General features: G+C 43.1%; 1 protein-coding gene across 1 annotated transcript in view; it reads right to left on the bottom strand.

Annotated features, from left to right (window-relative positions):
- Window positions 1-8,821: 8,821 nt before the first annotated feature.
- Window positions 8,822-15,737, bottom strand: part of CLIC4 (chloride intracellular channel 4) — a gene marked incomplete at its 5' end in the record, with an annotated part of 9,714 nt that continues 2,798 nt past the window's right edge. Inside the window, 4 exons of the mRNA XM_009070394.1 lie at window positions 8,822-9,154; window positions 9,950-10,131; window positions 11,934-12,040; window positions 12,911-13,036. Coding sequence (XP_009068642.1) covers window positions 8,990-9,154; window positions 9,950-10,131; window positions 11,934-12,040; window positions 12,911-13,036 — 580 coding nt within the window. The remainder of the gene's footprint in view (window positions 9,155-9,949; window positions 10,132-11,933; window positions 12,041-12,910; window positions 13,037-15,737) is intronic.

The raw sequence follows: 15,737 nt of genomic DNA, 5'->3' as shown, positions 1-15,737 counted from the left end.
CTGGGTGACTCTCAGGAGGACACCCAGAGTGAGCAGCAGCACCAGCTCCTGCACCCAAGGAACCCAGAGGGACCCCCAACGAAGCTGTGGAGCTCAGCTATTCCTGGGAACCAGTCACAACTTGCCTTGGTTTCAAGGCCTTCTCTTATCTTTTGCAGCAGCTCATTGTGAAATCTCCCCATTGGAGATGTTACCAGCCAGGATTTATGGCTTCTGTAGTTTGCCTTTAATGGCTCCAGCTGGGGAAACGCTGGCGAGGGATGAAAGATGTTGGTACGGGAGGGATGTCAGGAGAAGACTTCAAAGGCTTCCAATCCATTGAGTCGTGTTAGGATACTCAGGATCCTTCTCTTACAATCATCCAACACTTTCAGGAGCCTCTCCCATCCTGAAGCACAGTCCTTAAGCATTTGGACCCAGAGTCAAGCACTTGCAGCTCAGCTCTTGAGGTCCATGGGGAGGATTCTGTCCCCAGGAACCTCCACTCAGGTGTTCCCAGCAAGTTTCTCATCACCTCCAGCACATGACACAGCAGCACCTTCCTCCTGGCCCCAGCCTTGCCCAAATCCTTCACACCCAAAGATGCTCTGAAATGCCAACTGGCTCAGGCCAGTGCAGTAGCCACTAAAAATCCAGTCTGGAACAGGAAGTTTCATGGGAAAGCTGAGCAAGTTCTGCTGCAAGGAGTAACTAGTCAGAAGGGAAGTCTGGGCTGGAAGGGAAGGCCTGAGAAGAGATTCTGCACACTAACCTCTCTGGATTGCATCACCCTGAGGGCTTGTCATGCTGTGAGAAGGTTTGCTCATGTGCATCTTTCACTGCCCACTAATACAAAGGGATCTCAGACTAACTGAGCTGCTCTGTCACACATTGGTGCCTGGAGGGAGCCAGGGACAATCTCCATCCTGTGAACTGTCTGCAAGTCTGCAAAATATCTCTCCTTAAAGAATCTACCAGAGAAGAATTCACCCAACAGTCAGAATAGCATTATTTCACACTCCTTCCCACAGCAAGTTGTGCTGCACAGCTGATTCTAGCTCCTAGACCACAAAAAAAACTTGGGAAATTATAGCCCCTTGAAGAAATCTCACCCTGAGCCTTCAAACCCACCAAGCCTGCAGGAAATGCTGCTGTGGATCTGATTCCTGGGAGAGTGGGTGCAGCAAGATGAAGAACCAACCACTACCTTAAAAAACACCAAAGCACAAACTGCAGGAACTCCCAGTCCCTATAAGAACTATTGCCTGAGGAAATTAAAACTCAGGAGGAGCTGAAGCAGTGTATGCCTGCCCACACCTAAAACCCACACACACAAGCAGGAGCTGTGAAAGATCTCAGCATTTTCCTACCCTCTGTCCTTGCATGGTGTGTCCTGGCTGCACACACTCCTGTGGCACAGGTAATGCCACCTGACAGGCAAACAGCAGTTGGAATCATAAAATCATAGAATCAACCTGGTTGGAAGAGACCTCAAAAATCATTGAGTCCAACCCTACTGTGGTTACCAGACCATGGCACTAAGTGTCACATCCAGTCTCAGCTTGAAAACCTCCAGGGATGGTGAATCCACCACCTCCCTGGGCAGCACATTCCAGTGTCTGAGGACTCTCTGTGTAAAAAGACTCTTCCTAAAGTTCAAGTCATCCAAAGAAAAGCACAAGTTCCATCATTCAGTTATTTCAAACACAGCTACACATGAGCTCAGGTTCGTGGGCTGAGCTCTGCCCTCCAAAGGGTCTTCATTTAGAGCTCAAAGGGAGAGGATTGTCCATGATAATTACAGTTTCCTTAGTTGTAGCTACCAATGGAAAACACTACCAAAATTTTTCCAAGGAAATTATTGCCATGTTAAGAAAAAGGGAATCCTTTCTCCTACACTTTCACTCCAATTTGCTTGGCACAGACAAGAAATGAACTCAAGACCTGTAGAGTCAATTCCAGGCAGCTACTGTCCAGATCACTCTTATTCCTCATTAGACACTTCCCAATAGGAACTTCACCCCAAAACCAACCTCCAACAACTGCAGTAGCTCAACTTGGCAGTTCACAGGGCTCAGTTCTTCTGCTTTGGGTTTAAAGGCAGCAAAGCTCTAATGAGACACAAGCCTCGGGCAGTAAATTGTTCAGGGTCTTTGTCTTTTTCCTGACATCCCACAACAACTGCAGGAGCATCCAGGAGATGAAGTTCTCCCAGGAGAGCTGGATGCACACAGCATGGCATGTACAGAGCAGCTGGACCACTGGGAGAAGACATTTCAGAGCCACCAGGCACTGGGCTGACTGCAGGAGGATGGAGTGAGCTGATCTACACCAAAAACACATCTGGGCAAAGGTAGCAAAGGCTGCAGCAGGCAGCAAAGTTATGAAACTAAGGGAGAAACAGGAGGAGAAGCTGTCAAGGATGGAAGATCCTTGATGCTGGCAATGGGGAGCCAACACTGACCAGTCTGATCCCAGTTCACGTCACTCCGCACACTTGAGAGTTGTTATTTTTCTACCTGTTTCTGGGTTCTGCTCCCACTCCAAGCACCAATTTTTCTAAGATCCTGAGCAATCCCACTCCCAGGACCCACAATCCCATTTCCCAACGGGAAGGACTGGAACAAGAGGCCTGAAGCTCCTCAGATCAAAGCCACCTCTCCACTGCCGCGCTCGGCCGGGCAGGCGCCGCTCGCAGGTGACTAAGCTCCCTCCTTGGCACACTCTCAAACCTGCTGCCTCTTAAGTGTTTTCCTGCTAACAGGAGCTTCTCACAATCAGATTTCTTCATCACACAGAGTTTCAAACCTTGCCACGTCCTACACCCAGAGCTCAGCACCCGAAACGCTTTCTCCTCCACCCCACGTTCAACCAACGCGTGGACGGCGAAGGGTGTTGGAACTAGCACTGCCTTCAGCCTCGTTAAGAGGAGCAGTATCACTTTAATCAGACTCTTAGGAGGAAGAATTCCATGTGCAAACTGACAAAGTCATTCTCCTAGGTCCTGCCAAGCCCTCTGCCGCAGGCAAAGGAGTTGAGACGTCCCTTAGCATCAATTTTGTTTGTTTATTTATAAAGTTCACGTTTGATCTTTGTTTAGCAACTGTTTTCATGTCTCTGGCCAGTGGTAAGAACACAGCAGTTCTTCTCTTGACTCAAAGAATCATGAGTTCTCTTTTTTTTCCAGCTCTGGAAACCATCCAGCATCAGCTTTGAGAGCTCATCCCAAATTTAGCAAGCCCAAATGCAGGAAGCTCTGCAGGGGAACGAGTTGCTTACCTCCAGCCTCTTCATTTCTCACACAGTTACAGCCCAAGCTCTGGAGGACACCTTAATTCATCCTTTTGGGACATTTGACTAACTTACCTCTTCCATTTCTGGTGACTTTTGAACTCTTGACATCACAATCCCAAGTTGTTCACCAACCACAACTTTTGGCAATCTTGGAAAAATACTAACCCAGACTGAAGTGCTTTGTTTTGTTTTGTTTCTTTTGTTGGAGATTCAACTGCTTTCAGTCTCACTCTGCCCATGGAGTTTAGATCTCAACAAATCCAAGCACTTGTGGGGATCCACTCACCAGTTCCAAGGAATCTTTGCAGAGTGAATTCAGTGAAGCAAAGGCTTCAGAGTTCCTAAATGTTGGTGATTAAAAAGGACCATAAAATATATTAACATCATCCCCTGACTCAAAGATGTCTCTCAAAGACATTCCCCTGACTCAAAGATGTCTCTCAAAGGCTCCCTGAGCTCTGCCCTCCAAAGGGTCTTCATTTAGAGCTCAAATGGAGAGGACTGTCCAGAATAATTGCAGGTCTCCTCAACCTTTTAGCTCCTGGATGTTGCTGCTGTTTACAAGAAAACCGAGTTGAGGGAAAGCAATTAAGAGAATTGTTTCTGGAATTTTTCACAGCACAAATAACACAACTGAAACTTTTGGCAAATTTTGTGTTTGAACCTCTTTGCAACAAGGAAACTGGAGCTCTGATAAAGTTTCCTAATTGCTGAAGGAATGAAGATGAAATAGATCATTCTGGAATGTGGTGCCCTATGTAATAGGGAACTGTGAGGGTTTATTTCTAGGAACTTCTGAGTGAAACATTACGAAATGGAGTTGATGAGTATCTAAAACAGCAGTTCCAAATGTTGTGTCATTAGACACATCTTCAGGTGAAACAGCTGCTCCACATCACCAGATCTGCCCTGGCTCTGGGAATGTCTTCTGGAGTCTCCAAATTTCCTTTAAAAAAACAGAAATCAGTCTTCAGCTACACCTCAAACCCTCAGAAAGTTGGGAAGGAAACTTCCAGAGTGGGTGGAGGTCTCTGTGCTGCAGATCTGAGGCCTAACTGACATCCTCAGGCTGAAAACAAGAGTAAAAGGAGTTTGCTGTGCCTGGTCGAGACATATCTGAAAGCAAAAGACAGTAAAGAAACATCTGAAGCTCAGAATAAGAGCACTGAGATCCACAAATTCTCTAGATGGGATTGGATTCAGTCTCAGCTCCCAAAATGCCCTTTGGTGGAAACAATTTGAATCAAACATGAGAAATTTTTGGGTATCTTTTCAATCAAATTTCACATCTTAACTCTGAAAACTTCTATTCCATAGAAAAACAAGCTCTCAAATTTTGTTCTGAAGAGTATCAAATTTCACATCTTAACTCTGAAAATTTCTATTCCATAGAAAAACAAGCTCCCAAATTTTGTTCTGAAGAGTTTCCACTTAAAATCTGAATAAAATCCCACTTTGCATAATTTCTGTAGGAGAACTCATTATTTCCCAGCTCATTAAGCTCTTAATTTTGAGGGGCACAGCAGCAAGTTATGATGTCAGAAACAACACACACACTGCCTTAAATCACACAACCACTGAGAAAAACACCTGAAGGCCAAAAATGGGGAATATAAGGACTCCAAAGTTGTGTTCTGTGGCTCAGCACAGCACATTGCAGTCAGAGATTGCATTGGCTTTCTGGGCTGAGCTCCCACTGCAGCTCATGGGGAACTTCTCACATGAAGTCTTCAGAAAACAAGAGAAAAACCTGCTTGGTAGTGAAAATATAATTTTATTTAACAATAGCTGCCAGCAGTACACTGGTATATCTGTAAAAGATGTTCCAGAGAGTGAAAGACATAAGCAAACTACAATAAATTGTATCAACTCTTCAAGTATTTCTGCAAACAATGCTCCAATTCTTGATGTCCTGTCTGGGGAAGAGTCTCAACATCCTAATTCTGCTCCCACCTCCTCCAGAAACAAAAAAAGGGAAGAGTTGGTGGCACAGGTTCTGAGGCAGATGAACTATTTTTCACTTGGGAGAGATTCTTCTTCTCAAAGTATTAATTGGATGTGCTCAGAGAGTTCTGAGTGGCAAAGAGTACAACAGAGTTGACTGTACTTGGCCACTTTTTGTTCTGCACTGAGATAGGCATCAGTGGGTTTGGCTCAAGCATCTTCCATTTATTCATGTCTCTGTTCCTTTGATACCAAATGCTAATTTGCTCCTTTAGCATAAAAATTTGATTACATCTCTCTCCTTATCATGGAACTGCACACAGCTCTCAATGGGTTCAGACATGCCCAGAGCATAAAAAAAAAAAAAAGAAAAAAAAAAAAAAAAGAAAGAAAAGAAAAAAACAATTGAGTGGGAAAATGCGAATCTAAAAGCTGTGACTGTCCATGTGGGACATCCAGCAGAGAAAAAGGAGATGGACAGGAAAGCTTTGGAGTGCATGAAACTGTTCCAGAAATTCCCATGCCTCTTGCTCAACAGGCAGCTCTTCCACTGAAAGAAACTCTTCAAGAAGGAAAACTTTGTTAAGGGGGGAAAAAAAAAAAAAAAAGCCAAAAAACCAAACCTCATGCATAGAGGATAATCTGTTCTCCCACACAAAACCAGGGAGCAGATGATGGGTTTTCCCTTTGTGTTCAGGAAACACACAAGTCACCTGTTTTAATGCGAATTTCAGCACATTTCAGCTGGAGAAGAAAGTGAGTTATTCAGCATGCTAATACATGCAACCAACTTGCAAACTGGAATGCCAACTTGAAAGGATAACTGCTGCTTTTGACTCGTGGAAGGGGCTCCCAGCAGCATTTTAAATTTCAACAGGGGCAGATTAAATTGCTGTTTGATGAAATTAAAAATGCATTTGAAAAGATCAGATTGTAAACAAGTTGACAGAAGTCAAGAATTTACATAGTTATGAAAGGGCTTTTTTTTTTTTTTTTAATTACTGTGATGCTGAGGCCAGATGAAAGTGCTCTCTGCCCACACCAGACGCTGAGCCTTTCCCCACTGCTCTGAAAGGATCATCTAGGGAGGTGAGAGCTGCTCCTCTCTCTCTCCAGGACATTCTTTGGTTCTCCTGAAGCTTGGCCAGCTCTTGCCACCACAAAACTGGGCAATAGGAAGCCTAAAAGATAACAGCTCCTTCCACACAGGACAGTTAACAACCTCAGAGACTGCTAACCTGCTCTTCATTTGAATTCCACCTCTCAGGAAAGGCTCAGACTCTCCACTGTGCTGAGATAAGAAACAGCAGTTACACAAGAGCTTCCCCTTTGTTTACAAGCTTTCAGACAGAATCATTCAAATCCTGAATGAAGGAATTACGATGGTTTGAAGATTGAAATGAAAAAAAAAAAAAAAAAAAAAGCAGAGAGAGAATCTATTCTCTGTCCCAAGACAAGGAATGTGATGCTCAGCAAAAGTTGAGGATTTGTTTGCAGCAGAAATGTCCAAGGGTTTGATGCTACCTACACATCAGTGTAGAGCCAGGGTTAACTTGCTTTTTAAAAGGAGTGAGGCCTCATCCCTCTCCAACCTAGGACAACTTCCAAGGGCCATCATGATCTACTTCTCAAAGGAGAGCTAAAAACTGAACCAAGACATGTGCACAAATCACATTATTTCCTACAGTTTTGTTGCAGAGGTGAACTACCCAATGGCAAAGAGCACCAAACCAAAGGGGTTGGGTTTTTATACTCTCTCTGTCAATAAAAGTGTTGTTCCCTAATAAAAAATAAAAAAATCATTCCTTTTCCTAGCCGTCACGTTACAGCAAAGACTCAACTCCTACAGAGGATTCTTATGGCTGAGGAAGTTTATTCAGGAGGAGAACGTGACATTAGAACACAGTAGTAATTAAAAGGCTAAGGTTAAAGGTTTTTTTTTCCTAACCAGGTCATTGCAGAATTGTCTTTCTGTGCCTAAACACCCCTGCAAAAAATCAGGATAGGGATTAAGTGTATCTACAGCTGTCTTGGAAAGACATGGAACAGGATTGCTAATTGCTTTTACATTGGAATTCTAGCTCTAGGAAGGCAAGACAAGGCACCACAAGCCATGGATAAGAGTATGGATCTGGTACTTTATCTCCTCTAGGTCACACTAAAATCCGTGGGTATATAAAGTAGCAAAAGCAGGAGGCTTAGAAAAGTCAGGCTGGTTTCACAAAGCCAGTGCTTACCAAAAAAAAAAAAAAAAAATTAGTGTATAAAAGTGTTTATGTGAGCATTTCCACCTTATTGCAGAATGTTAAATATTCCAAGGACAACCGAGCAGGAATAGCACATTTTCCAGCTTCTAAAATCAGTTAAATATAAAAGTATCTTTACAAAAAAATAGGCATATAAGTCTAGCATTCTTTGGAGTTGTTTATGATGGTCTTTTTAAAAAGAACCTAACAGTTTGTGTCATGCAATCAAAATCATGATTTTTAAACAAGAAAACTATTCCCTGGTTTAGAAATAGCTGAAAATTGCCTTTAAAAAAATTGTAGTGCTATTCCTCCCTGTAAAAAGATTCTGTATAGTAGTGCAATGATTAGGAGTATGCAAAACTGCAGTCCAGGTGCACAGACTGGGATCAATTCAACGGGAAGGACTGGATTCCACACACCATTTCTTTACAAAAGTAACTCCTAGATTTCCCTTCAGTCAGGGAAAAAGAAAAAATAATAAAACCCAGCATACTATAAATTTAAGGCAAATGTTCTCTTTAAAGGTCACTTTAGCTTTCTTCAGGAAAGAAAGAGCATAAAAAAAGTTCCCATTTCAGGGCTCTCAGTGTTGATTTTGCATCACTAATCATTGCACTGCTATTCACCCCCCAAGAGTTACCAAGTAGGACACTACATTTACATGGACTTGGTTTGTGACAGAACAGATTCTTAAGTAAATATCTCCAGAAAGACTTATACAAACCCAAACTACCAAAAAAAAAAGCCACTTGCAATTCTTAAGGTGAACAGATGGCAAACATCCCATTCTGAGCATCCTGACAGTTATTCCTTCACTGCAACTCAGAACTCAATACAAATGTAGGTGTTTAAATCTTACCAAGGTCTTGAAGACACAAGTAAACACTAACTCTGAGCTGTGAGTCAAATTTTGCTGATGCTGAGGTCATTCCCATCCGAGTTGCACATTGAGTCCATTCTCAACCATTCCTGTGACTTCAGAGTTAAAAAAAGAACAAGCCAAAATTTTGCCAAATATTCTGCAAATGGCTCTTTTGGATAATCAGTTCCCTTCTCTAAGTAAATGGGATAGACAAGCAGGTACAGTTCAATGTGTCACAGTAGGACAACCGTGGATAGATTCTTCTGGAAAAGCAATAAATTCCAAAATACATAAATATTCCTTGTACCATACAGTGAGACAGAATCCTAACCCAATTCAGACACAGGGAGCACATGTTTCCAAGGAAAAGCAGGAGGGAAGGACAACCCTTCACACTGAGGAACGTGGAGTTACCCCAACCAACACAACCACTCAGTGTTCAAACCTGCTGTAGAAGGAGGTGAGGAAAAAAAAAAACCAAGGCTATAATTAGGTCTGCAAACTTTAGGTAATGACTGTACCTGGTCTATCCAGCATAACTTCGAATAACTGCAAGTTCATGCAAAAAAAAAAAAATTGCTATCTTATATGAGAAGAGCAGTCTGTTAGAAGCATCGTTACGGAATACGCAAGAAGTCAATCATCCTTTTGCAAGTGTTGATTACTTGGTGAGTCTCTTGGCTACATCACTGTAAGCTATTTCAATTTCTTTGTCTCCAGGACAGGTGTTGGTGAATTCATCCCTGCTGTAAGCATTTGTCAGGTATCTCCAGATCCCTGTCATTTCCTTGGGGATCTCGAAGTTACGATATTTTTTGGCCACCACCTAGGATGAAAGAGTTAATATTAGGAATTTATAGCCTTTGGCTTAAAGTACTTTGCTGTTCCTGAAAGTTCCTCTCTCCTGAAGTTATCCTTCCACTCAGAGTCACTTCTCAAGGCAGCAGAACTGTCCTCAGGGATACACCTGACCCACACTCCTCACTGGGTCTGGGTTTGGCCTCCCCCAAGGAAACACTTTGCACCCAGACAGAAACTGAATCTGTGGCTCCATCTGCAGTACAGAACTGACACAGATCACTGCAGACACCCAAAGGAAATCAAGCCACAGTTCCACAGGCACAGCAGCACTCCTGGGGTTAGCCCAGGCCACCTCTGGCCAGACTTCCAACCTTTTTCTTTTCATCCAATCCTTTTCTTTCACATCATGCCACTGACTTTGTTGCTAACACAGCAGTTTTCTCCACAGAGGTGAGCAGACATCCACTTCAACCAGCAAACTGCTCACATGATCTTGACCTTCCTTCTTCTACCTTGTTCTTTTAAGCACTGCAGTGTCCTGTGACCACATGGGTCAGTGCAGACAAACAGGTTTTGGCTTGTGCCACTTTATCCTCTGCTGTCCAACCTGTCCTGAGGTTCACACCTGAGGTTTAACAGCTCTAGACCCAAATCCCTTGTGAATCACCCAAATCTTACACAATTTCTATGCTGTTAATATTGTAGCTAAACTTCCATGAGACTCTACAAACAGTTGAAATGGGTTGGACTCTGGAATGTTACCAGCTAGAAGCATTTTGTCCTTCATTAGCACAACACAGGGACACACAAAGGCCTTTACCTTGACGATGTGCAGCTTGGGCAGCAGGTTACAATCTGCTAATGTCATCTCGTTGCCATCCAAGAACTTGCGTGTAGAGACTGTGACATCCTCCATGCTGTTCTCATCTATCTCGTCAGGAAGAGGAGAGTTCAGGTACTCATCCAGTTTCTGGAGGGTTTTCAAGAGGCCACGTTCTAAGGCTATAGAGGAAAGGACAGTTTTCAGAAGGAAACCAAAGCCAAGCCACGAATTCCAAGACAAATTATCGTTTCGAATATTGACACAATAATGGATGTGAAAAACAAAGCTCACATCACTAAACCAACCACCACATCATAGTGAAGGATTTGCACAAATTTTGTTGCAACAGCACTGCTGGATCTGTTTTCAGATAGACAGAAAGCTGAACATGAGCCAGCAGTGGCTCAGGGGGCCAAGAATGGCATCTTGGCCTGGATCAGGAACAGTGTGGTCAGCAGGACCAGGAGGTGATTCTGCCCCTGGACTCTGGTGAGGCCACACCTTGAATCCTGTACTCAGTTCTGGGCCCCTCAGCTCAGGAGGGACATTGAGGGGCTGGAGCAGGTCCAGAGAAGAGCAACGAGGCTGGGGAAGGGACTGGAGCACAAGTGCCATGAGCAGAGGCTGAGGGAGCTGGGGGTGTTCAGCCTGGAGAAGAGGAGGCTCAGGGGAGACCTTAGCACCCTCTGCAACTCCCTGACAGGAGGTTGGAGTCAGGTGGGGGTTGGTCTCTTCTCCCAGGACAAGAGGGCACAGACTCAAGCTCTGCCAGGGGAGGGTTAGGTTGGATATTAGGAAGAGATTTTTTACAGAGAGAGTGATCAGACATTGGAATGTGCTGCCCAGGGATGTGGTGGATTCACCATCCCTGGAGGTTTCCAAGCTGAGACTGGATGTGGCACTTAGTGCCATGGTCCAACCACAGTAGGGTTGGACTTGGTGATCTTGGAGTTCTTTTCCACCCTCATTGATTCCATGATTTTATGATTCATGGTCACTAGTAACTCTGGAATGGAGCCAGAATCCCTTTAAATATCACACACATGCAAGTTATTTAAGAGCTGGTTAATACACGAGTTTACACTAATTTAAACTACTCTAAGACTGTCCACAAGGGTTTATTTTTGGTTTAAAAAGGGGCTTATGCCAGTTTCTTAAGACTATGCCTAACTGGCTTAAACTAATGAGAATTAAGCTATGCTAAGGTTTATATTCACTCAGACCTAATCTGTTTAACGTCACATGCTCAGCAAACAGCCACAGCCAAACAGTGCCCAGGAGGTTTCTGGAATACAGCTGAAGGTTTCTGGAATATAGCACCAGAGGGCAGCACAGCCCAAAAAATCCCTGAGCATTTCTCAGATGTTTACAAATATTCTGCATCTCCATTTGAAACAGAGCAGAAAAGGCCTCCTGACCCCTTAGCTTCAGTCTTCCCTCCAAGTACACGGATGGGGAAAGATTTGTACTGAGCTATTTAAAGCTCCAACTGTGAATTCTTTATTCAGCTCTCATGTTACATCTATTGTTTTCCTTCCACACAAAGGTCTGAATCCTTTCAAGAAAGCGACAGGAACTGAGCTCAGCTCAGAACTCTGAATGGAAGTTCTCAGTCCTGGAGAGGCCAAAGAATTAAGTGTAGCAGATGAAGAGACAAAGTCTGCATGAAATTTGTCTCTGGATGTTAAAATATTTATATTTCCCTCAAGAGTTTTGAGTGGCTGTTGCCTAGAGAAGATTCCATGCCAGAGATATTTACAGACCCTTCATACCCCACTGAATTCTGACTGAACACTCACTGAAATTCTCTCTCACAGTGTTGAAATCTTTTGTCTCTGACATTAGCTTTAAACTACAGGTTGAAATCATGAGACTCCCTCAAGTGTCTATCAATGTGCAGCTCAATTTGTCAGTGAGACACTGAAAACCACAAGACAGTGAGACACCACACACAGTCCTGGCACTGTCCCCAGGGACTTACCTTCATTAGCTTCTGGTCTGGAGTTTTTGATAAATGCAGAAAATTTGGCAAATATATCCATTCCAGCAGTGATTGACTCTGGATGCTTTGGTGAGAGCTTCAGGTACCTGAACAGTAGAAAGGAGTAAATGGACAGCACATTCAGCACAATGATGCTCATCATATATTAACTAGCACAAAATGAGCCTTTTTAGAGAAGATTTTTACAGCATGGACATTTATCAATTGACCTATTTTCAGACAGATTAAAGATTTTTCAAGCAAACATTTTTCAGAGCATTGGAAAAGCCTGTTCCTGCCTCCTGAATCAGTTCCAATCACAGTGTGTGAAGCAGCCCAGGGCCACAGAGCTCTCTCCTCCAAAAAGGCAGATCCCAGACCAGTAAATAACAACAACAGAGTCAGGGATCAACCAGGTAACAAATTAAACACACTTGTCCATTCTCTTTTCAAAGATGTTTTGCCATTTAAATGAGCATCAGCTGTTCCAGAGTATTGTGGACTAGAAATCTTTCAACAAAAAAAAAAAGTGAAGTCTTGCCACAAAGATAAATCAGTTCAGTCTGTTACAGGCAGTGTCTGGATTTTGCTAGAAGACAGAACAGTTTATAGAAAGCTTGAAAACATTAAGAGAGATTCTCACTACAGTTTATTAGAGAGTCAGGACTGGTCTGTATAGCATCTACATTATTTGGACATATTGCCTGTCTCCAAAAGGAAAAGTCATTTAGTCTGAAACTTCATGATGGATGATGGGACTCCACAAACGATCATCTGAAAATAATCTTACAGAGAAAACAGTTTTTAGTATAAAGATGAGGGAGGTGGAGGGGGGAAGACATGGCAAGCAAGAACTCCAAGCTATTTTCCATGCCTTATCTTTAGTTTATTGATGCTGAACAACTTAATGAGTGCAGAAAAGCCTTTGGAGGCCACTGAACCTATCTAAGGGGACAAGTTAGCATTTTAACACTTACTTGGGTGGAGACAAAACATCTTCCAGGAACTCTTCAATCTTATTCACATCTGTTCTCACTTCCCCATTGTACGTTATGAAGGGTGGATGAGTGCCTGGAGCCAAATTTTGAAGGTCTGCTGGTTTTCTAGGGTGAAATACAAACCATCCAAGAGTAAGCAGGGATCATCCCTGACCTCAGCATCCATTGCTACAGCCACAAAAAGCCCTGCCTGAGGTTTTCACATCCTCACAGTTTTAAAAAGTTATCACCAGTTTCCCTTCTATATAGAGAGTTTATAGCTTGATTACATTTTGAATATACTTGATAACAAGGAAAAATACTTCAACCAGCTGCTTGCCCCTACCTCTGGCTATGTTTATTCTCCAGCTGATATAATGGTGACTAGCAGGGGGATATATATACACACACACCCCACACAAACATACTCTCTCTTTCCCAAGCTCTGCAGAACAGTTTATATATAGCATAATCTGCTCTCAGTGATAATCCTCCCCCCTTCACACACAACTGCTCTGGAAATAAGCAACTCTGATACAGAGCAGAGTGTCTAAACCATTTATCCTGGGCCCAGGGAATGTGGTTCTAGACAAGCTAACAGATGCTTAAATATCATGTTTAAACTTATGCTTAAGTTTCTTCTAGTGGAAAAAAAAAAAGCTATTTACAAATAAGAACAGCACACCTGGGAGAGGAATCCCCAACATTAGCAAGGGTAGGCACAAGAGAAACAGCATCAAGCTAAAACACTCAGACATTTCTAAGTCTTGAGTCAGTTTTGGCAATGCCTCTTGCTGCTCATTTCAGCTCCTTTCCCAGTAATCCTTATCAAGCTAAGCCAGTATTTTATAAGCAATTGGCTTCTCTCTCCTCTGGCTGTGCCTTGATGCTGCAGTGACAAGGACCATCACTCCAGGGATGTGTTTAGAAGCCTCTGTGTCACACACCTTCCTCACTCACCCCAACTCTTGGATGCAAAGCTCTGCATTGCCTCAGCAGCAGACTCAGATTTAAAGCTGAAGTCAATAATGAGATGTGGATCCATTACAAGCTATAAAATCCGAAGAGCTGCAGCCAATTTTTTTCCCCCCAGTAAATCACCACAGCATTAGTTAGTCCCAGACCAGTGCAGGCAGAAATACACTTACAGCACTGCTTGGCACTTCAAACTTCCCTGATGAAACAACTGATTCCAGGCCAGGCCAACTGCTCAGAGGACACAGTGACTTTTGCAAGAACCTCTCCACATTTTAAGGACAGTCTGCAATTCCCAGCTCCCTGCACCAGTACACAGGATCCAGATGAGCCACTGGACCATTCCATCTTTATCAGGCTGCCCACCACCTTTTGCTGGATCAGGACCAACAAACACCACTGATCCAGCAGAAAGTTTTGCCAAGATAAAGTTGCCCCTTTGTTACTGTTTGAACAAATCCAAACCAGACCATAACCCTTGAGCTGGGTCTGTGCCTTGTCCAACGTGGCCACATTCCTGAGCCAGCACTAGGCATCCAGGAACTGGATTTACTGAATATTGCAACTGCAGCTCAAGAAATTCTCCTGACTGTACTAGTAATAGACTAGTAACATCCACAAACAGTAGCTGAGGATGGCATGGAAAGCAGATTTTGCAGGAACAGCACTCAGACTCTAAACTGAGCACACATTACAAGTTTATCCTGCAGAAATGTTGTTTTCCATTGCTTACAAAATGAAAAACTCCTGCCAAAATGTCATGCCCTGCCCATTGCTGAGCTTTTCACAGTGCCAAAATGTACTCACACAGGTAGGAGCACTTGGCACTATGTCTAAAACTGAATGAGAAAACTGAGTTTCATACTTAAGGACATTCAACACTGGTGACACAAGTCTTATTAATACAAGAACTTAACTCTTCTCAGTTTTAAGACTTTATTTCTCACCCAGAGTTGCCATCACTCTTTTGCTTTTAGGATTTCAAGTCAGTCATTGGTTAATTCTTTAAGCAGCTTAACACTTCATTTAAATACAGCTTTGTAACTCCCAACAATTACAGGAAGTCCTTGTGGCTCCTTTCCAGTCTCACATGTTGGCTAGATAAAATTCCTCCCAAGGAATGTTACTTTACAAACAAACACAGGCAAGACCACCGGATTTGCAGTTATACTACCACAGGAAAGATTTCAGCTCAGAAACACACAAGTCTAATGAACTAACCACAAAAAGTTTTCCAAAGAACCAGAGTGCACCTCAAGGATCTCAGAGTATTTTATTAATCCACTCAGACCACCTGCACCTTTCAAGAAAAAGAAAGCAGAGATTAACATCCCACAGCCAAAACCCAAACATAACTCAGGGTTTGACTTCCAGTTTGCTCCCCTTGCCAGGAGATTCCAAACAAACCCTGGTTTACCACAGGCAAGCCACAACCTTTGGAGCAGGAGTACACAGGAGCATCCTTAAAAAAGGCTGAGACTACAAATTCCCTGAACAGCCAAGCAGGAAGGCAATTCAAAATATCCCAATCAAGTTTACTCCAGAGATAAAAGTGGAAAGCTTACCAAAAAACCAACTAAAAAACTCTTTTAGAACCACTCAAAGCAATTCCATGATAGCCTATACCTGCCCCAGAGTTAACCAGCTGATGAGGCAGGGATGTAATTAGCTATCTGGCCATCACTACCTAATTAAGTGGGCAGATCCTTTAACACCACCAGAGTTCAGGCAGAATTATTTCAGGGTTTTGCCACAAACCAGTAGAGCAATTAGCAGGTAAATTATTTCTTATAGATCTGACCAAATCCAGCCCCGAATGCAATGTGTGTTTCAGTGATTTATAAATCACACA

Source organism: Acanthisitta chloris, unplaced genomic scaffold, assembly GCF_000695815.1.
Source record: "Acanthisitta chloris isolate BGI_N310 unplaced genomic scaffold, ASM69581v1 scaffold1502, whole genome shotgun sequence".
Taxonomy (NCBI): Eukaryota; Metazoa; Chordata; class Aves; order Passeriformes; family Acanthisittidae; genus Acanthisitta; species Acanthisitta chloris.
Note: the sequence above shows the minus strand (reverse complement) of the source record. Positions and strands in the feature narration are given on the sequence as shown.